Genomic DNA, 23,435 nt, shown 5'->3' with positions numbered 1-23,435 from the left:
AGCAGACAAAAACATACGCTGGGGAAAAGAATCCCTCTTCAATAAATGGTGCTGGGAAAACTGGATAGCCACCTGTAGAAGGCTAAAACAGGACCCACACCTTTCACCTCTCACAAAAACCAACTCACGCTGGATAACAGACTTAAACCTAAGATATGAAACTATTAGAACTCTAGAGGAAAAAGTTGGAAACACTCTCCTAGACATCGGCCTGGGCAAAGAGTTTATGAAGAAGTCCCCAAAGGCAATCACAGCAGTAACAAAAATAAATCAATGGGACATGATCAAACTACAAAGCTTCTGCACAGCCAAAGAAATAGTCATGAAAGTAAACAGACAACCTACAGAATGGGAGAAAATTTTTGCATCCTATGCATCCGATAAGGGACTGATAACTAGAATATACTTAGAACTCACGAAAATCAGGAAGAAAAAATCAAATAACCCCATTAAAAAGTGGGCAAAGGACTTGAACAGAAATTTTTCTAAAGAAGACAGAAGAATGGCCAACAAACATATGAAGAAATGCTCAACATCTCTAATCATCAGGGAAATGCAAATCAAAACCACAATGAGATATCACTTAACCCCAGTGAGAATGGCCTTTATCAAAAAATCTCCAAACAATAAATGCTGGTGTGGTTGCGGAGAGAGAGGAACACTCCTACACTGCTGGTGGGACTGCAAACTAGTTCAACCTCTGTGGAAAGCAATATGGAGATACCTTAAAGTGATACAAGTGAATCTACCATTTGATCCAGCAATCCCATTGCTGGGCATCTACCCAAATGATCCAGTGACACTCTACAAAAAAGACACCTGCACTCGAATGTTTATAGCAGCACAATTCATAATTGCAAGGCTGTGGAAACAGCCCAAGTGCCCATCAATCAAAGAATGGATTAATAAAATGTGGTATATGTACACCATGGAGTACTATTCAGCTCTAAGAAACAATGGTGATATAGCACACCTTATATTTTCCTGGTTAGAGCTGGAACCCATACTACTAAGTGAAGTATCCCAAGAATGGAAAAACAAGCACCAGATATATTCTCCAGCAAACTGGTATTAACTGAGTAGCACCTAAGTGGACACATAGGTGCTACAGTAATAGGGTATTGGGCAGGTGGGAGGGGGGAGGGGGGCGAGTATATACATACATAGTGAGTGAGATGTGCACCATCTGGGGGATGGTCATGATGGAGACTCAGACTTTTGGGGGGAGGGGGGAAATGGGCATTTATTGAAACCTTAAAATCTGTACCCCCATAATATACCAAAATAAAAAAAATAATTAAAAAAAAAATCAACAAAAAAAAAAAAGAAAATGCACAAAGTATATGCATAGATGATTCACAGAAAAAGAAAATTAAAGAGCTTTTAAACATAGAAAAAGATGTTTAACATCACTTATGAGCAAGGTAAATTATTTTTTTTAAATTTTTTTCAAGGTAAATTATTGTAAAACAGTGACACAGCCTTTTTACCTATTATACTTGTGAAAAAATTGATAACCAATGTTTGCATATTATCACTAGAAGAAGAGAAAACTGTTGCAAATCTTAAAGCGAGCAATTTGGGAGTATCTATAAAAATTAGACGGGCATATAATCTTTGACCTAGCAACTCCAATTTTAAAAATTTATCACATAGATATATCTACACACATTTACAATGAATTATGTACCAAGGTTAATCATTGCAGCATTGTTTATAATAACACATTGGTAGCAAACTAAATTACAGTACATGTATGCAATTCAGTATTATACAACTATAAAAAAGGAAGTGCTTTATATAACAATGTGGAAAGACAAGATACACTGTAAATGTACATGATATAGTAAAGCACAGAAAGCAGGACACAAAGAAAGAATATATGTTTTCTTTGTTTACAAACACAAATTGTCTGGAAGGATAAATAAGAAGCTAATAATAATGTTTATTTTTCAGGAGGATAGTAACAATGCATAGGGGCATGACAAGTGGGAAAGTATTTTATTCAATTTCTTTTTTTTTTTTGAGACAGAGTCTTGCTTTGTTGCCTAGGCTAGAGTGAGTGCCGTGGCGTCAGCCTAGCTCACAGCAACCTCAAACTCCTGGGCTCAAGCGATCCTTCTGTCTCAGCCTCCCAAGTAGCTGGGACTACAGGCATGAGCCACCATGCCCGGCTAATTTTTTCTATATATATTAGTTGGCCAATTAGTTTCTTTCTATTTATAGTAGAGACGGGGTCTCGCTCTTGCTCAGGCTGGTTTCGAACTCCCGACCTTGAGCGATCCGCCCACCTCGGCCTCCCAGAGAGCTAGGATTACAGGCGTGAGCCACCGCGCCCAGCCTCAATTTCTTTTTGATGTTTGAACCAAATATATGCATTATTAATCAAATTCAGATTATGCATGAGAATTTGAAATTAGGTTAAATTACATAAATTTGATATAGGATATTGAATTATATTTTTTATTGAAGATTTATGACTATGGTAAAATATCAAAATAATATTTTAGGATATTAGTTTTGCAACAATACATGCAAAATGAATTGTAAGAGGAAGAGACAGAAAGCAGAGACACCTGCTAAAACATTTTTGTGATACTCTAGTTATGGTGTAATAAATACCTAAATTAGGATGGTGCCAATGAGAATGCAAAATAAAGGATAAGTATATGAAAAATTTTCAAAATAAAAGCAATAAAATAAGGATTGAAAAGATACAATTGAAAATAAAATTTTTTACAGGACACAACTAGATTCAAGTAGCCTAGATTTCCAAAGAATGAGGATAAAGAACTAACAACTTTTTAGTAATAGAAAAAATTGAAGAAATGTTGCAATTCTAAATTACTTTTTTTGAAGTCCAAATTCATTGCTTTATAAAGACATTATTATATTTTTATAAATTTGTATAAGTTCAAATAAAAATAGTGCATATGAAAAGGAATTACAATTTTTTGATACTCTATAAAAACAGATGTATACTTCAGTATCAAAGATATATCTAATATTTTTGGTGCTTAAAAATTTGCACAATAAAAAAGAAAAAAAAATTTGCACAATAGTACATATACATTATAGAAAAGCCAGAATATTCAGATAAATACAAATTTGAAAAAATAGGCAAATCACTCATAATCCCACCACCCCAAAATTTCTGTTCACTTTTTTTTTTTAACATACGGTAAAAAAAGCCTTTATTCTTACCATAAAGCCTTATTCTTAGGAATCTTTATTCTCACAAATTTATTGGTATACTTTAATGGGCACATGCTTTATCTTGATGTTTCACTTCACACCATATTATATTATCATTTTTCTTTCTCAATGAATATACATATTACCAAATGGTGGTCCAGAGGAATGGTATCATTTGCTCCTGACATATAGTGTCTATTTCCCACTAATTTAGCCATAGCCATAGATGACAAAGTTTCTATATGTTATCAATAGTATTTGATACTTACTAAGCATTATTAATGTATCTGTGAAATATCTTCCTTTAAAATATTTTTAAAAGTATTGTACTTATATCTCTGATGTTAATTTCATTTTGGGCCAGAAATATTGTTACATTTATTTCTATTTGACTTTTAGGATCAAATATATGGTAAATTTAGGAAATGGAATTACACTTAATTACTAAAGTTATAAATTTCACATAAGAATTATAAAAATAAATCAATAGATTACTACAGTGAATTGCCAGAAACCTGAAAAATACCACTCATGTTTACCTGAAGTAGGAGACTTGCAGCGCTCAAGTTCCAGGGGAACTGGACTGTCATTCAGTTCAGTTAAACCTGAAAATACAATAGCAAAAAAATAAAAAAATAAATTTTGCTAGCACTTTGTAGATAACTTTTATTTCTTAATTCCTATACGTTTAAAAAGGCTTTTTCTTCTTGTGGAAACTACTTTCCCATGTCCATGTTATGTCAATTATTTTGAAAATTTGTTTAAACAAGTGATACAGAAAAAATAAGGAGCAATAACTGATTGACATACAAGGGTAAGTAAACACAAATGATGGAAAGATATAAAATTCCTTTTCTTATTATTTTTATAGGAAATAACTACTTTACTAAATGACCCAATTTCATCTGAAAATAGAACATGAATAATAAGAATTAGAAGGTTTTTTCTTAAAGACTTAATCAAATCTTCTTTCAGAAGAAATGGTTACTGGCTTTCAAAAGATATTTAAGGAGATGCTATAAATTTAAAATTTTATACTTATTTATAAAAAATATAGTATTATGTATTAATATTAAATGATTTGTTCAATGGTATCAAATTTCTTCTTATTATAAGCACTACACATTTTTCTCTTATTTCTAATATTTCTTGGTTTCTATTCTGTGACTTTACTGACAAATACAACATAGCCAAAACAGATTAATAAACATTTTCTAATTCTCACTACTTGCCAGTCTGCAATCCTATGTCATTTGTAAAATGTCCTTCATTGTGGTTCTTCTATCCTTGCTGGATAGTCTCACATACTTTTTATTTTGTAAATAAATATTCATAGTTTCTACTTTAATGCAATTCTTTATACCCAGAAGCACTTGAGAACAATTGTCAATGACCAAATCATCTTAGTTCATATTCTTTCCCATACCTTCTTTATACAATTGGTACCAATAAACTTGCTGAAGGTCCAAAAAGATTATAGAATTTTGGAACTGAAAAGGCCCTTTGTGATAACCTAGCCCAATTCTTATGTTTTATAAATTAGAAACTGTAAGTTCAAAAGGTTTAAGCTATTTGTTCAAGGTCACAGAACTAAGTCAATGGCAGAGTTTGAGTAGAACCAAGAACTCAGATTTTTACATACTATATTATTCTGCATTAATATCACTTCAATTGCTCATAGGGTTTTGAGTACCAATCGCAAGACTTATTGTTTGCTCTATTTCTTACTTCACTGAAAGTTTAACTTGATGACATTTAACTGAATGCTCATCAATTTTTAAATTTCTATTATAATCATAATACACTTATAATATTTACTGATATAAATATTACTATTAATCTGGAAGTAGACATTTACCAAACTAAATTCTCTTAAGTAACGCTGTGATCCTAGAGATACAAACTGGATAGGAAAAAGTTTATGACTAAATAATGAGTAAATGTTAATTTATAGAATTTCTATAAAAATACCCCAGGTACTGCTTGAAAGTTTACTGATTTAAACAGGCTTTTTTATCTGTCAGAAAATTAGAAGCGCAGCTTATAAAGGGGAGGAGATATTAAGCAGCAGAATAACAAAAAGTAGGCAGAGAGAGGAGCTATAATGATTAGTGAGTGGTCTGAAACCGTGTAATAGAGCAAAGTGTCTTACAGATCTCAGAAAGACTTTGAGGATATCACTAAAAGTTGAGTCAATTAAATTTATTGAATGCCTAATGTGTCATGTGTTCTTTGTAGTAGTAATATTAATAGCAACTAATATGTATTATTTTGTACCTAGTACTTTCATAATTCATACTTTTCACACATACCAATACTATGAGAGGGGTTATAATATTACCCCCATAGTACAGATAAGAAAACAGAGGCAGAGAGGCTATTACATAAATTCCCCTACCATATGCAGCTAGGAGGTAGGAAAGCAGGGATTTGATCACCGTATGTCTAGTAAGCAAGAATGTATGATGCATATGTTAGAAAGAGTTCCATCAAAATTTTGAAATAAAAAATTTGGTGGTTAAAGAGCTAAGCTTCATTTGTCTAAAAAATATCACATTTTCTATTTCTGTGCTATCTTTTGAATGTGTTATCACTAGTTCCTTCTGAACTCACATACCGTGTTTCCCTGAAAATAAGACAGGGTCTTATATTTATTTTTCCTCAAGAAGACACCCTCGCGCTTATTTTCAGGGGATGTGTTATTTTTTTAAGTATGGTACAAAAATCTACATTTACTCAAATATAGTTAGTCATCTTCTTCTGGAACATCATCATAACTCTCCAAATCCTGAATTCCATCCTGAATTTCTTGCTACTCTATTTCCTTTAGAACCATTGGTCCCAATCTCTCCTGTACAGCAATAGAGCTCTCATGGGGCAGATGGGAAGGGCTGCTCGTCTTCTTTACCGCTCCACAACCAAATGCATGGGTTGTGCAGATATGCTGCATAGCCACACCCATCACTAGGTCTTATTTTCGGGGTAGGCCTTATATTGCACAAATGCTTAGAAATCCTGCTAGGGCTTATTTTATGGGTAGGTCTTATTTTTGGGGAAACATGGTACTTTCCTGCTAAAAGTAAGAACTGGACTGAATATGTACCTAATAATAATAGTAAAACTATTTCCATGTGTTTAATTTATAATGTGTCCAAATTCTAAACTAAATATTTTTATAGTCATTATTATTCAATCCTATATAATTATTCAAAATAATCATTATTTTAAAATAAACATTTAAATATATTTTTTTTCTGACTACAGAAGTAATGCTGGCTGGGGGCAGTGGCTCACACCTATAATCCCAGCACCCTTAGAGGCCAAGGTGGGAGGAACATTTGAGGCCAGGAGTTTGGGACCAGCCTGGACAACACAGTCCCTGTGTCTATAATAAATAGTTAGCCAGGTGTGGTGGCATATGCCTGTAGTCATAGCTACTTGGGAGAATGAGGCAGGAGGATTGCTTGAGTCCAGGAGTTCGAGGCTGCAGTGAACTCTGATAGTGCCACTGCACTCCAGCCTGGACAACAGAGTGAGACCCTGTCTTTAAAAACAAAAAAAGAACTGATGCTTTGTGCCTGTAGAAAACTGAGAAGATTCAGAAAGGAGGGGGAGGTAAAAACAATATGATTTCATCATAATTTGCCTTATTTTCTTTCTTCTATGATTATTTTTACCCAAATAAGGAAAGTTTAATATTCTGATTTTTCTATATAACACTATTTCATAAATAATTCCTCCATTTCATAAAAATTTCATCAAATCATTATAAGGATATACCATGCTTTTTATTTAACATTTTTCTATTGTGAAACATTTAAATTTTCTGGTCTTTACTACTTTATTATACTAAATAATACTATAATAAATAACTACATGTGGAAATCTTTAGTTTTTTTTTTCTATGAAAGATTCCCATAATCTTTCCACTATGATATGACAACACCACCAGCAACATTTTACATTTTCACCAGTAACTATGGGAGTTCTTATAGTCCAATATCTACACCAACACTAGGTATTATCAGTCTCTTAAAATCTTAGTCCTTCGAGTATAGTAAATCTTATGACTTTAATTTTACTCTCCCCGATTGCTACTAATAATTGGAACCTCTGCATGTGCATATAGGCTAATCATATGTCTGTCTTTGTGTTGTACCTACTCAAGTCTTTGGCTAATTTTTTTTCATGTTAGACTGCTTATCTTTTTGTTATGTAGTTTCAGGAATTCTTTATATAATTTATGTAAGAATATTTTGTAGGTATAGTAGGTATAGTGAATATTTTCTTCAGTGTGTCTTTTCATTTTCTTAGTGGTGTCTTTTGATGAGCATAAATTTAATTTACTTAAAGAACAATTTATTATTTTTTCTTTTATTGTGATTTCTTTTTATATCCTAAAAGTCATCAGTGTCAAAGTCATGGTCATGAAAATATTCTTTGTTTTCTTCTAGAAGCTTTTTAATTTTTAGCTTTCATTTTTAGGTCTATAATCCAACTGAAGGTAATTTTTGCTTATAGCATGAGGTAGGGATTAAGGTCCATTTTTCCCCCTATTTGTTTGCCCAGTTGTTCCACCATTAGTTGTTGAAAAAACTTTCCTTTCTTCATTGATTTTTATTGGGGTGTCTTTAGCAAAAATAAATTGACTATACGTATATGGGTCTATTTCTAGACTATATTCTGTAATCATTGTTCTTTTGTCTTTTTATAACTACCTTACTATCATAATTGATGTAGTTTTATAATACATCTTGAAATCAGGTAATGAAATCCTCCAATTTTATTATTTTTCAAGATTGTTTTAGTTATTACAGATCCTTTGTATTTCCATATAAATTATAGAATCACTTTGTCAAGTTCTACAAATGATATGCTAGATTTTTATTGGACTGTGATAAACATATAGATTAATTTGATAAAATAAAGATCTTTATAAAATTTGAGTTTTCCAACCCACAAACATGGCATTCCCCTCCATTTGAATGATTTTAAAAAATCAATTTAAAATTCAATTTCTTTCTGCAATATTTTAGAGATTTTGGTATAGAAATTTTGCATATGGCATTTTCCAGGTCTTCTATTTCTTTTTTGATCTTTTGCCTAGTTCACATATCCATTATTAAAAGTAGGATACTAAAATTTCCAACAATTATTGTTAAATTGTTTATTTCTGCCTTCTGTTATTGTTTCACATAATTTATAATTTTTATTAGGGTCATACATGTTTATAATTGTTATATCATCTGGAGTGATTGGTACTTTTATCATTACAAAATGTTCCTCTGTATTTCTAGTAACTTTTTTTGCTTTAAAATTATTTTTTCTGATATTTCAGCTTTCTTAGGGTGGTTCTCTGCCATAATCTTTTCCCATCCTTTTACTTTTTTACTTTTAACCTTTACATCTTCAAATCTAAAGTGTGTCTCCTAAAGACAGCAAAGAGTTAAATCTTGATTTTTTTAAAAAATTTCAGTCTCACAATCTGTGTCTTTTGATTGGATTATTTAAACCATCCATATTTAATATTATGGATATAGTTGGATTGTACTTGTCATTTTCCTTTTGGTTTTATGTCTCATTCTTTTGTTTCTCTAGTCCTCCATTACTGCTTTTTTTGGCATTAAGTGAATATTTTCTATCATAACATTTTAATTCTTTTAATGAATCTTTTACCATATTTTTTGGAGTTTTCTTAGTGATTACTTTAGGACTTAACATATACATCTTATCAGAATCTACTTTGGATGTATGCCAACAATTCTAGTAAGATATAGAAATATTACTTTTTAATAGCTCTAGTCTCTCTTATGTGATCTTACTGGTATGCATATTATATCTCAATGTTACAAACCCAATAAAATACTGTTATAATTATTACCTTATATATATGATTTTATGCCTTTTATAAAAACTGATAAATAAGGAGAACAGCATATATTCATAACTTTCTGATTTACCATTTCTGGTCTCTTCATTTGTTCTGGTAGACCCAGGTTATCATTTCAGATAACCTGCTTACTCAAATACAGCTTCATTCCCATCCACTTCCTTTGTGCTCTTATTGACAAATATATTTCATTTTTATATGTTATAGACCCAAAAGGTAACAATTATATACATGTTGTTTTAGAAATTGCTTTAAAATTAGCATCAGTTAAGAGAAGAAATATGCATTTATACTATCTTGAATAATTACATAATAATATTCTATGTTTTTGCTGGACATAAGATTTTTGGTTGATAGGTTTTTTTCTTCTTTAGATCACTTTGAATATGTCATCCCACTGCCTTCTGACCTCTATTGTTTCTGATGATCTGTTAATCTTATAGGAGTTCCTTTGTGACAAGTCATTTTTCTCTTATTGCTTTCAAGATTTTCTCTTTGTCTTTATCTTTCACCATGTCTATCTACTATGATGTATCTGATAGTAGAGATTTTTGCATTTGTCCTTCTTGGAGTTCATTGAACTTCTTGGATGTGTAGATTAATGATTTTCATCAAATTTGTAAGTTTTCATTCATTACTTCTTCAAATATTTTCTCTGCTTCTCTCTCTTCTCCTGATGATCCTACTATGTGTATGTTGGTGCACTTAATGGTGTCCCACATCTCTCTGAGGCTTTGTTCATTTTTATTCATATTTTTCTTGTTACAAAATACACTGTTTCTATCAGTCTATTTTAAAGTTTGCTGGTTCTTAATTCTGCCAGCTCAAATCTACTGTTGAGACCTACTAGTAAATTTTTCTTTTCACTTATTGTACTTTTCAACTCTAGAATTTCCATTTGGTTCTTCATATAACTTCTATCTCTTAATTAATATTCCCTTTTTTAAAGCATGTTCTTTAAACATATTTATAGTGGCTGCTGTGAGATCTTGGTCTGTTAAATCCAATGTTTTCCTCTCTAACGTGCAATTTATGTTGCCTTGTTTTTTCCTGTGAATGGATCACGCTTTCCTGTTTGCATGTCTCATATTTTGTTGAGCACTGGACATTTTAGGTAAAATATGTCAGTAATTCTGGATACTGATTACTGATTTCCCTCCTCATTCCAGCTTTTGTTGTTGCTTGTTTGTTTAATGACCTGGATACACTATTTTAGTGAATTTTATTTCTCACACATTGTGAAGACTGGTGTTGCTTCTCAGAAGGCACAGTCATCAGTAAACATACAGTTTACCCTGTGATGGCAGTGGTTTTAGCAGGGTTCTCTTTAACTATCTCTTTTTCTGATCTGTTAGGTTGCCTGCCTCTGTTAATTTCACATACAGCCTATTAGGCTCTACAACCTCAGCTAGGTAATTGCTTTATTATTTTCGAAAATTCCCTGAAACATATACTATGCAGTGTTCTGATATAATTAAATTTGGTCAGGGGTCATTTTTGAGGCCAGTCATTAAGGTTCAAATCCCAGGAGGGCTCTTCTTAGTTATCTCTTTCCTTGGTTCTCACTGGTGAACTAGCTTATCTCTGGCCTAGCTTGTTCTTAAGGAAGAGGAGCTATCAACCTTCTCTAATTTGATTGCCACCAAATTCTCTGTTGGTTTTGAGAGCATTTTTAGGCTTGTACTTTACCACACTTTGTTTCAAATAAAGCCAGTTCTTTTGGGGAGAGCTTCAGAGTTCCTTGTTCTTATAGACTGTCCATCCCTTTGGGCAAAACCTGAGCCACTAGTCTGGGCCCTGGGTTAGAGTGGTAACCACTGGTCTTCTCAGCTTATCTTTTCTGGCATTAAACCTCTGCCCTATGAGCAAGATGGGGTGAGGGCAATCAGGGCCTCAGAATTCTTGGCCTGTCATGCCTGGGGGAGAGATTCTGTCCTGTAAATGAGGGATGGGCAGGAGACTGGAGTCTCTGATTTCTTGGTCACACTTCCTAAGAATTTGTCTTCTTCAACTTGAAATTGATGAGAAACATTGGCAACCTGGTGCAGGGAGAAGAATTAAGTGGGTTGTTGCTCAAGTGCCACATATTCTCACTGTTTTTACCAAGTTTCAGTAGATTTTCTCAAATAAATGTTCCTTCAATTATTGTATGCCCTTAGGACAATTTTCAGAAACTTGAAATGGTTGTTTTTAAAATATTTTTCACCAGTTATACTTTTCTGCTAGGGAATGGGTCCATGATGCTCCTCAAGCTGCCATCTGGAAGTCTATCCTGTCCATGGTAATTTTTTAAAAGTTCAATTCCCAATATAAAAATAGTTTTTTAATGATATAAGGGACCTTCAGAGATAATCTTGTCCAATTTCATCATTTTAAATATGTGAAAAATGATTTCAAATTGTTTCTTTTTTTAATATATTATTTCATAGATAGTGGGTTAAAAATGAGGGAAAAAAAGTGGTTTCTGGTTATAGAATGGATTTGGTTTCCAAGGTACCTCAAACTTTAAGATACTTAGAGACACAAGGTCATACAATGAAAAGCATATGGAGTCACTTTATTATTGGCCATGAGTTTGGCTCCTACTTATTCTTGTGTGACTTTGAGAGATTAATTTCATTTCTTTCAACTTATTTTTTTCATTTGTAAAGGAAGCTACTATAAATATCCTGTACTCTAAAGGATTAAAATGACTAATAATGTAACACTAACTCAGATTGCCTAGCACAATCTCAGAATAGACACTCAATAGAACTACATTCTATCTCCTCAAATATGTACAATGCAGACTTGCTTTTCTCAAAGTTAGGAAATGAGTTATGAAAAGGCTGCACAGTCTGTATTATAATAAAATGAGACTGTAGATGTATAACCAGATTATATTATTAAATAGTTAAACTTCAAGCCAAATTTTCTATCTATCTATCTATCTATCTATCTATCTATCTATCTATCTATCTATCTATCTATCTATCTATGAATGACAGAGTCTCACTCTGTTGCCCGGGCTAGAGTGCCGTAGCATCAGCCTAGCTCACAGCAACCTCAAACTCCTGGGCTCAAGTGATCTACCTCAGCCTCCAAAGTACCTGGGACTACAGGCATGAGCCACCATGCCCGGCTAATTTTTTCTATATACTTTTAGTTGGCCAATTAATTTCTTTATATATTTTTTAGTAGAGACGGGGTCTTGCTCTTGCTCAGGCTGGTTTCGAACTCCTGACCTTGAGCAATCCTCCCACCTCAGCCTTCCAGAGTGCTAGGATTACAGGCGTGAGCCCCCACGCCTGGCAAAATTTAATTTTAAAAGCAACTTGCAGGATATACCTTTGAGTCATTAAAGCATAAGTCCCTTTTCATAATTTCTCTTTATACCATAAAACATTCCATGTTTATTACAGAAAAATCAGAAAATATGGTAAAGCCACAAGAAGAAATTTGTAAAATCCACAATCTCACGTTCCAGAAACTTTTCATTCTCTACACACACACATACACACACACACCCATCCCCATGTAGGGGAATTTTACCTTCAGAAGGCTAAACTGGGATTCAGAAGTCTGAATATGTATATTAAACCACCTGGAGACTATGTATAGAAAGGTTTTTGCCTGAAATCTTTTATGTGGTGTAGGGGATGGGTGTGAAAGAATGGTATAGGGCAGGCATCAGCAAACTTTGTGTGTACAAAGCAAGATAGTAAATATTTTAGGCCTTGTGGGCCATATGGTTTCTGTTACAAGGATTCAACTCTGCAACTGCAATGTGAAAGCAACCATGGACAACATGTAAATGAACGACCATGGCTGTGTTCCAATAAAACTTTATTATAGAAACCGAAATGTCATATAATTTTCAGAAATGAAGAAATGTGATAGTATCTAGTAAGTTCCTGTTTTAGGTGCAGTAAAAGATACCAATGTTCTTATACAAGGCACCAGGAACAGAAACAGGGGGAAGCAGCTCAAAAGGGGATGTTCTGCTACAGTAGAAAACCACAGAATATTTATGAGTCAAAATAAGTCACCTCAGATTGGGTAGGGGCACTTCCAGAAACATTTTAAAGATTTCACAGGGAATGACTTCCTTAGTTAGGGGCACAAACTAGTAAAGCTTCAGGTTTTATAATGATGTGATTCCATTGGTAACTATGAGATGAGGTCTGAAGAAATTCAGATTATAAACAACATGAATGTGTGAGTATGTGCATATATGTATATTTCATACAAATATAAGTCCATATTGTATATATTGTTAAGCAACCTGCTTTTTATACATGATATATTGTTTAACATATTATAAATTTCATGTCAATAAATATTTACCCATAACATCACGAGTATCATCTGCACCTCCAGTCACACACGCCCTCACTTCCCACCATTTCTGTACCAGTTTTTAGAACTGCTTACTTCAGCTTTCTTAAGATATGCATTTGCTACCAGGGCAAATGTTAATCTTATTTACTCTTCTAATTTTGAGCTTAAGTATCCTCCTTTCACAGTGTTTGGTACCTAAAATCACTATAGAAAAGTGCCTGTGAATTCTATTTTAATAAAAACCATCAGAAATTAGGAATAGTTATCTAAAAGAAATATAATTACTTAAAAGAAGAAAATATTATGGCCCTGGTTAGAATAATGTTATAAAATGGCCAAAAGCACAAGGTTTCCAAAATAAGAAAGCAATAACTTATTATTGATACTGGTATATCAGGTTTATTAAATACAAAGATACCATGGCTATTCTGCCTCAAAACAAAAGATAGTTATTCTTGGACATAGTCTGCATGGTTTGAAATAAACATTGAAACAATGGGTATGACTGAATGGGTACATGACAATAATGATTTAAAATATTTGTATAATAATTTTTATTAAAATTATCAGGTTGCACTTCCATAACAAAACAAAAATTTGCATGCATGCTGAATGTGTTTTAAAAAAACACATTACTGAGCACTAATGTATGGTTTTAACTCAAGCATTATGACTTAAAAATGCTATTTGCCTAACCTTTATAGAACTTACTCTGGTAAGAAGTACGGATCCGTTTCGTTAAATCAGGATAAAAGTTAGACAGGCCACGCATGCAAAAGTTGTCTTTGGAACATGCCAGAACACCAGCATCAGCAGCAGGCACAGGAAAGAGAAAAATATTCTAAAGTGAAAGGAAGTGATATCATACCAGAATCTAGAACAGCCAAGGTGAAGAAATTGCAGCAAGATTAGGTAATCAGAGAGGAGATATTAAAAAATAAATCAATTAAAAAGTAAGAGGTGATAGATGAATGATGAGAATGCAGTAGCTGTAGCAATTTTATTGAATTCACTATCTTATAAAAGTAGATTGCATATTTTTCTTATATGTTTTTACAAAGTATACTTATTTGGCTTGTTAAATAATATGTATGAATTACCTCATTAATATAACAGTGATTATCTTTAATCCATCCATAATTAAAAAGAAAGCTAGGGATTTTAGTCTTTAATATTATTTTTATAATGTGAAGTGACTACTCATAGTCATTTTGTACACTAAATACAAAGTTTATTCATCACAGTTTTTCTTGATTTTAATGTCATCAAAATTCTAAGCTCTAATAGTAATTGTTAAAGTTCAACAAATTTAAATTAAATAACAGTTGTATTGCCTTTGTCAAAATATACACTTTTTCACCCCCCTGTGTATGTCCATCAAGTAACTTAGATGTTGTCACAGGATTCACAGCTTTTCTGATTGAATTGGTACTTTGAGCATTGCAAACAGTGTCTACTACCCTCAATACCTTCCTATCCTGGAGTCCCTGAACTTCAACCTTCTCTTTTCCAATCATGAGGCAATCTTATGTTACATGTGTACACAATTTCTCTAATTCTGTCTGTCTTTCAAATGCCAGTAATCATAGAGGCAAAACATGTAGAATTTGAAATTTCCAGAACTCCTAAAATATTGCTAAAAGTTGAGTTCCCTACAAAAAAGCCTCAGGCTCTGAAGGAAAAATTTTGTGCCCCTGAAAACGGTCTAAACTAGCAATTTGCAAAGGATTGAGGTTTAAAATATAAAGCTTAACAAAGAAGAAGAATTTAAGTATATCAAGTTTTATTAGTTTAAAAGGGAAATTCATTTATTACCATATGAAGATGTTAAAATTGGTACACTTGCTATTACCAAAATTACACTACCATCATGTAACCCTTTTTATTATAAAATATTTTTTCATAGGTGTATGCAGTAAATACTTCAATATCCAATGGATTATTTTAAATGAAACAGAGTAGAAAACTTAAAAAAATTATCTAAAATAATATGTAATACTATAGAAGCATTTAAATCTGCAAACTTTTTGCCTAATTTTTTTTATCAGCTACAGTATTGTCAATGGACAGAAAATACACAAAATTTTGGCAGCGTTTACTAAGCCCACTATTTGAATATTTAATAAAATTTTAGTAAAACTTTAGATAATTTGGCATATCAAAGTTTGACATTATATCCTAATTAACCATAGTTTTCTCATCAATTATAGTTAAATAAATCAGTTTATTGATCCTGTCAAGAAAAAATGCCATCTTTCATAGCATTTTAAAGTGTTAATGTATAACATTTATTGCACTGTGAAATTAACTCTAGGAAAGTCATTATCCAACAAGGAAAAGCAACACCTACAATATTGAATTAATTTAAAAAATTAAAAGTAGTGAACAACTTAAAATTGTCTTTCTAAAGAGGCCAGATATTTTAGAAGAAAGTTTACCTGTTTAACACAACCATTGCAAGCAGCTTTTTCAAGTAGACAGCCCTAATTGTCATAGCATTTTTAAATTTAATAGCTTCTTATTTTGTTATTTCTTAAAAATTCAACCTAAGAAACTTCAGATGCTTTCTAACTTCAACAGCCAATTGAAGTTTAAACACTCCTTTTCTCCTTCAAAGATTCTCACTAAGTTTCTGTTCATTTTACTTCACATGGTATTGTAAATGTTATTGAGTTTATTTGCCATGCATTTGAGTAGCATCACAAAAGAAAGACAAGAAGTCTAAAAGTAAGAAAAAAGATGAACTCAAGTTCATAATCCTTCTTGTTTTATCTCCTACCTGCAATGAACTGCTTGTTTTTTCGAGGAGACCGTGGTTGTCGCTGGTATAGGTCACTTGATTTATATAGGTCAAAGGTCCCCATGCTTAATAGTACTGTCTTCTGTATAAAATCCACCACAGCCAACCCATTGCAGTTCCCAAATGCAACTCTGAGAGAGAAAAAAATATGCAACTAGAATATATCATAACAAGCATGATTATTTTTATCTTTAGATTAAAAATCAGATTGTTGGAAAGGGTTGGGGAGGTTGGTTAGTGATTTGTATAAAATTAGGAAGGATGAATTAGGCCTTAACATTGGGTAGACTGACTTTGTATCATAGACACGATCATTTAGTGAAAAAAACAGGGATGAACTTCAATCACATTTTATCTCCAGTTTTTTTATTTTTTGTTTTTCTGAGTCAGAGTCTCACTCTATTGCCTGAGCTAGAGTGCCGTGGCATCAGCCTAGCTCACAGCAACCTCAAACTCCTGGGCTTAAGTGATCCTACTACCTCAGCCTCCCAAGTAGCTGGGACTACAGGCATGTGCCACCATGCGTGGCTAATTTTTTCTGTATATTTTTAGTTGGCCAATTAATTTCTTTCTATTTTTAGTAGAGACGTGGGTCTCGCTCTTGCTCAGCCTGGTTTCAAACTCCTGACCTTGAGCGATCCACCCACCTCAGGCTCCCAGAATGCTAGGATTACAGGCGTGAGCCACTGCGCCCGGCCAACATTTTACCCCCAGTTTTATCATATAAACAGTGATGACCCAATCTGCTCTTTAATCTGATCTTACGTTTATACAGAGGAATTACATAAAATCTTTCTACTACGTAAGGGGGAGATAGGTCAAGAAATGTCACTAGCTACAGATGCCTTTTTAAAAATAAAATTATAGTTATTAGGCTCCAAATTATTAATACTTCTCTTCTTAAAGAAAAATAAAAATTAACTTCATATATCAAAGGTTTTGACACATAGTATGCAGATTCTCACATTTCGAATAGATCGTCTAGGAGAGAATGCTAGGATTCACCAGGGAAGGGATGGAAAGGACCAAAAGTGGGTAAGGAGAGGATTCAGGGAAACTTGGCATGGCTGGGGCCTGGCTAAGAGTTGGGAGAAGGTCCTGGATATGAAGAAACAGTAATATAGAAGCCCTCAGGGCCCTAGTCTTTGAGATGAGCTTTTATGATCTTGGCTACAAGAGTACCCCCTGACTCACACAGGTTTTGGGGCTAACATAGGGAGCTACTTGGAGAGCACACAGAGATATTGCTCCAGAAAGGGAACTCATATGGAATCCCACAGGTATCTGAACCTAAAGGAGTTTGATCCAGGTCCCATTCTGAGAGCTTGAATACCGGGGAACCACAGGCACACCTGCAGCTACTGAGTGGCTCCACAGAGGGATAGAGGAGCCCAAGTACTCCCATGTTCCCCTGGGAAGGTCCCCACTTCCCTATTTCAGGCTGTTTAGACTGAAGTTTGAATGGACAGTATTTTCCACAGTTCCCCATCCATGCTGTTTGCCTAGCTGGGGCCTCAGCCTTTCCAGATGCAGGTCCAAGCTGCTATTTTGAGAGTCTGACATTGGGTACACTCTGCCCTCAGGATGAGTTTGAGCTAATGTGGCTGCAGTACCTGCCTGGTTTGGAGATGGGTAGGAAAACCAGGCTTTCCAGTTACCATCTGGGATAGTGCCTGACATCCTGTGGCTGGCTGCTGTAGGACTGAGTCTTACACAAACTGCACTCCCCAAAGTGTCTTGCCAGCACAACCTGACTAAAAAGGGCTCCACCCTCTCAGGTCACAGGTGCAAGATACCATTCTGAGAGTTTAAAGCTAGGCAGCACCCTGCCCTTGGGCTTAGTTTGGGCTGATGCAGCTGAGGAGGGATGGGGGGGGGACGGGGGACAGGAGGGACAGTACATAAGCTCTCTTATGTACTCCTAGGACAATTCCCACCTTCCTGCTATTTGATGCAGTGAAACCAAGACATGAGAAGATGGCACTGCACCCAGTACCTTGCCCATGCTGTTTGCCTGGAAGGGGCCCACCCTCTTTGGTCACAGACCCAAAGTGCCAGTTTGGGAGTTAAAGGCTGGGCCATACCCTGCCCTCAGGCTGAGTTAAGGCTGACCCAGCTATAGCTGAAGCCAGCTGAAGGACAGAGGAACCCAAATTCTCCAAAACACACATAGGACAATTCCCACTGCCTGGCTATGCGTTCCTCAGAGACTAAGATGTGAGTGGACTGCACTTCCCATTGTTCCTTGCCCATGTCATTTGCCTGAAAGGGGCCCTTCCCTCTTTGATTACAAGCCTACGGCTGGTGCCATTTTGAGAGTTTAACACTAGGCTGCTCCTTTCCCTTTGGCTGAGTTCAAGGTGATGTGGCTATAGGTACAACCTAGTGAGGAAGGGATAGGGAGACCAAGCTCTCCTGAGCACATTTAGGGAAATACCCACTGCCCTGTTACAGGCAGCTGTGAGACTGGGGACTAGTCTGGCCAATTTATTGCAGCTACCAGTAACACCAAGATGGACCACTTGGGTCCTCGTGGGTAGCTCCACTACTGCCACCACCCACTAGTGGAGGGTGGCCTCCACTACTGCCACCACCCACACTTTATACCTGCTGTTCAGGGGACTGATAACCTGCCCACACCTGGCCTTATGCTCCAACTACTAGCTTCTGAGCAAGCCACCTGAAAGCCTCAAAATTGGCCCTTCAGGATAAACTAACACTGTTGCCAGGGTAAGGTGCTTTGAAGCTTAAAATTAGCCACACTCAGGCCACTGCTTCCATCATTGGGGCCCAAAGACTGGCTTGGCTAGCATTCAAAACCCCAGTAAAACTTCATCACAGCTACAACTAATAACTGTTCCATAAGCCACCCAAGAAATCACAGATACTACTGACCCTGAATACTGTTCGAAGCAACTACAGATTCAATTCAATTTCTATCAAAATGTCAACATCATTTTTCACAGAATTAGAAAAAAAATTCTAAAATTCATATGAAACAAAACAAAACAAAACAAGAACCCAAATAACCAAAGCAATCCAAAGCAAAATGAACAAACCTGCAGGCATCACATCATCTGACTTCAAATTGTACTACAAAATTATAGTAACCAAAACAATATGGTACTGGCATAAAAGTAGAACACAAAGATCAGTGGAACAGAGTAGAGAACCCAGCAATAAAACCATATACACACAACCAACCAATTTCACCAAAGCAGTCAAAAACATACACTGGGGAAAGGACACAAGTCAATAAATGTTGCTGGGAAATTGGATAGCTATATGCAGAAGAATAAAACTAGATCCCTATCTCTCACCATATACAAAAATTAACTCTCTAGACAGTTTAAAGACTTAAATGTAAGAGCTGACACCATAAAAATCCTAAGAGAAAATGTAGAAAAAAATTCTTCTGCACATTGGTGTAGGCAAAGAATTTGTGACTATGACCTCAACAGCAGATGCAACAAAAACAAAAATAGACAAATGGGATTTAAACTAAAAAATCTTCTGCACAGCAAAAGAAATAATCCATAGAGTAAACAGACAACCTCCAGAATGGGAGAAAATATTTCCTAACTACATGTCTGACAAAGGACTAATAAAGAATTTACAAGAAACTAAACAAATCAGCAAGATAAAAACAAATAACTCCATTAAAATGTGGGCAAATGACATGAATAGGCATTTTTTAAAATAAGATATACAAATGGCCAGGAAACATATGAAAAAGTGCTCATCACTAATCATCAGAGAAATGCAAATTAAAACTACAATTAGATACTACTTTACTCCAATTAGAATGGTTATTATTAAAAAGTCAAAAAATAATAGATGTTGGAATGGATACAGTGAAAAGGAACACTTACACACTGTTGGTAGGAATGCAAATTAGAACAACCTCTATGGAGATTTCTCAAAGAACTAAAAGCAGATCTAACCATCAATCCACAATCCTATTATTGGGTATCTACCCAGAGGAAAATAAATCATTATATCAAATGCACTCATATGTTTATTACAGTACAATTCACTATTACAAAGATATGAAATCAATATAAGTGCCCATCAACAGATGAGTGGATTAAGAAAATGTGATATATATATTTACCATGGAGTACTACTTAGATATATGAAAGAATGAAATGTCTTTTATAGCAACATGGATGCAACTGGAGGCTATCATCCTGAGTGACGTAACTCAGAGACAGAAAAATAAATGCTGCATGCCTTCACTTGTAAGTGGGAGCTAAACTGTGGCTACACAGGGCACATAGAGTGGTATAATGGACATTGGAGACTGACAAGGGGGATATAGGAGGAGGGAGTGAGGGATGAAAAATTAGCTATTGGGTACAATGTATACTACTTGTGTGATGGGTATACCAAAAGCCCAGATTCCACCACTATACAATATATACATGTAACAGAATTTAACTTGTACCCTCTAAATATACTAAATTAAAAAGAAAAAAGAAAAAAGGTTTTGACACCATATTCAATATAAAGAAATATACAAAATTAAATTTTTCCAATTTTTTGTAATTTTGTTTCACTTATTAAAAGACACAGGCCACTTTTTTATATTTTTTCTGGCCATTAGTCTGTCTTCTTTTGAAACATTTCTGGTCATGTCCTTTGCCCATTTATTGATGGGGTTGTTTGATTTTTTCTTGTTGATTTTCTTAAGTTCTATATAGATTTTTGTTATCAGCCCTTTATCAGATGGGTATAAAGCAAATATTTTCTCTCATTCTGTAGGCTATTTGCTGTAATGATAGTTTCTTTGGCTGTGCAGAAGATTTTTAATTTGATCAGTTCCCATTTATTTATTTTTGTTGTTGCTTTTAGGGCTTTCTTCATAAATTATTTGCCTACGCTGATGTCTGTAAGAGTTTTTCCAAAATTTTCTTCTAGAATTCTTATAGTTTCATGCCTTAGGTTTAAGTCTGTTATCCATTGTGAGTTGATTTTTGTGAGAGGTGAGAGGTGCGGATGCTGTTTCAAGTCTTCCACATGTGGCTATCCAATTTTCCCAGGACCATTTATTGAATAATGATTCTTTTCTCCAGTGTATGTTTTGGTCTGCTTTGTAAAATATCAGATGGTTATATGAGGATGATTTTATATCTGGGTTCTCAGTTCTTTTTCATTGATCTATGTCTCTGTTCTTGTGCCAGTAACATGCTGTTTTGGTTACTATAGCCTTGTAGTATATCTTGAAGTCTAGTAAATTGATGCCTCTCAATTTGTTCTTTCTGCTTAAGGTTGCTTTGGCTATACTGCAAGGATTGTTCAACATATACAAATCAATAAAAGTGATTCACCACATTAGCAGAATGCTAGATAATAATTATCTTGATAGATGCAGAAAAGCATGTGACACAATTTAACATCCTTTCATAATAAAAACTAGCAACAAATTAGGTATGCAAGGAATATACTTTAATACAATAAAAACCATATATGACAAGGCCACAATTAGTATCATATTCAATAGCAAAAAGCTGAAAGCTTTTCCTTTAAGACAGTATTACAAGACAAGGATGTCCACTCTGGCCACGTGTATTTAAGTCCTAGCCAGTGCATGTAGGCAAATAAATAAATAAATAAGACATCCAAATCAAAAAGGAAGAAGTTAAATTGTCTCTGTTTGCAGATGATATGATTTTATATGCACAAAATCCTAAATAATCCACCAAAAAATTTTAGAATAAATGAATTCAGTAAAGTTGTAGGGTACAAAATTAACATGCAAAAGTCAGTAGCACGTCTATATAATAACAGCAAATTAGCCAAAAAAGAAACCAACAAAACAATCCCATTGACAATAACATAGAAGAATAAAATACTCAGGAAAACTATAATCAAAGATGTGGAAGATTTGTACACCAAAAACTCTAAAACATTGATGAAATAAATTAAAGGCACAAATAAATGGAAATATACCTCATGGTCATAGATTGAAAAAATTCATATGGTTAAAATATTCACACTTCCCAAATTAATCAATAGATTTAATCTCTATCAAAACAATAATAAAAAAAAATGAAAAAAAAAATTCCAATAGCATTTTTCACAGAAATAGAAAAAAATTCCTAAAATTTATATGAAATCACAAAAGAACCCAAATAACCAAAGCAATCATGAGAAAAAGTTGGAGGCATCATAATTCCTGATTTTGAACTATACTATAAAGCTACAATAATTAAAACAATATAGTACTAGCATAAAATAGATACATAGACCCATGAAATAAAGAGCCCAGAAATAAACCAATGTATATACAATCAATTGATTTTTGACAAGAGTACCAAGAATACAAAATGGAAAAATGATAGTCTCTTTAATAAATGACGCTGGGAAAATTGGATATTCACATGCAAAAAGAATGTGAATATCTTACATTGATCACAAAAATTAACTTGAAATGGATCAAAAACTTAAATGTAAGACCTGAAACCATAAACTTCCCAGATGAAAACTTAGGAAAAGTCTGCTTGACAGTAGTCTCAGTAATGATTTTTTGGATATATATGACCCCAAAAGTACAGGCAACAAAAGCACAAATAAATGGGACTACATCAAACTCAAAAGGTGCAGAGCAAAGGACGTAATCAACAAAATAAAACCAGCCTGAGCAAGAGCGAGACCCCGTCTCTACTATAAATAGAAAGAAATTAATTGGCCAACTAATATACATAGAAAAAATTAGCCGGGCATGGTGGCACTTGCCTGTAGTCCCAGCTACTCGGGAGGCTGAGGCAGGAGGATTGCCTGAGCCCAGGAGATTGAGGTTGCTGTGAGCTAGGCTGATGCCACAGCACTCACTCTGGCCTGGGCAACAAAGCGAGACTCTGTCTCAAAAAAAAAAAAAAAGGCTACCTGCAGAATGGGAGCAAATATTTTCAAACTGTATATCTGATACCAAGTTAATATGCAAAATATATTAGAAACTTACACAACTCGCCAGCAAAAAACCAAGTAAGTTGACAAAAAATAGGCAATATATCTGAATTTATATTTCTCCAAAAAACCATACAAGTGGCCATTAGGTATATGAAAATGTGCTCAACAAAGCTAATCATCAGGGAAATGTAAATCAAAACCACAATGAAATACTGCCTCACAGCTGGTAGAATGGCTATTAATAAAAAGACAAGAGATAACATGAATTGGTAAAGATATAGAAAAAGGGGAAACCTTGTCCACTGTTGGTGAAAATGT

General features: G+C 34.2%; 1 protein-coding gene across 7 annotated transcripts in view; it reads right to left on the bottom strand.

Moving 5' to 3' along the window:
- The window catches only part of STXBP5L (syntaxin binding protein 5L), a 346,530-nt gene that overhangs the window by 77,405 nt on the left and 245,690 nt on the right, over positions 1 to 23,435 (bottom strand). For 4 of the 7 annotated variants that reach the window (XM_076001837.1, XM_076001841.1, XM_020287216.2 and 1 more), the window contains exons 19-21: positions 16,185 to 16,336; positions 14,117 to 14,188; positions 3,735 to 3,800 (exon numbers count right to left, since the gene is read on the bottom strand). In XM_076001837.1, coding sequence (XP_075857952.1) covers positions 3,735 to 3,800; positions 14,117 to 14,188; positions 16,185 to 16,336 — 290 coding nt within the window. The remainder of the gene's footprint in view (positions 1 to 3,734; positions 3,801 to 14,116; positions 14,189 to 16,184; positions 16,337 to 23,435) is intronic. The other 3 variants (XM_076001842.1, XM_076001845.1, XM_076001852.1) reach the window with 1 other exon arrangement.

Source organism: Microcebus murinus, chromosome 1 (genome assembly GCF_040939455.1).
Source record: "Microcebus murinus isolate Inina chromosome 1, M.murinus_Inina_mat1.0, whole genome shotgun sequence".
In the NCBI taxonomy this organism is placed as follows: domain Eukaryota; kingdom Metazoa; phylum Chordata; class Mammalia; order Primates; family Cheirogaleidae; genus Microcebus; species Microcebus murinus.
The sequence above is the reverse complement of the archived record's forward strand: the minus strand, read 5'-3'. Positions and strand labels throughout refer to the sequence as shown.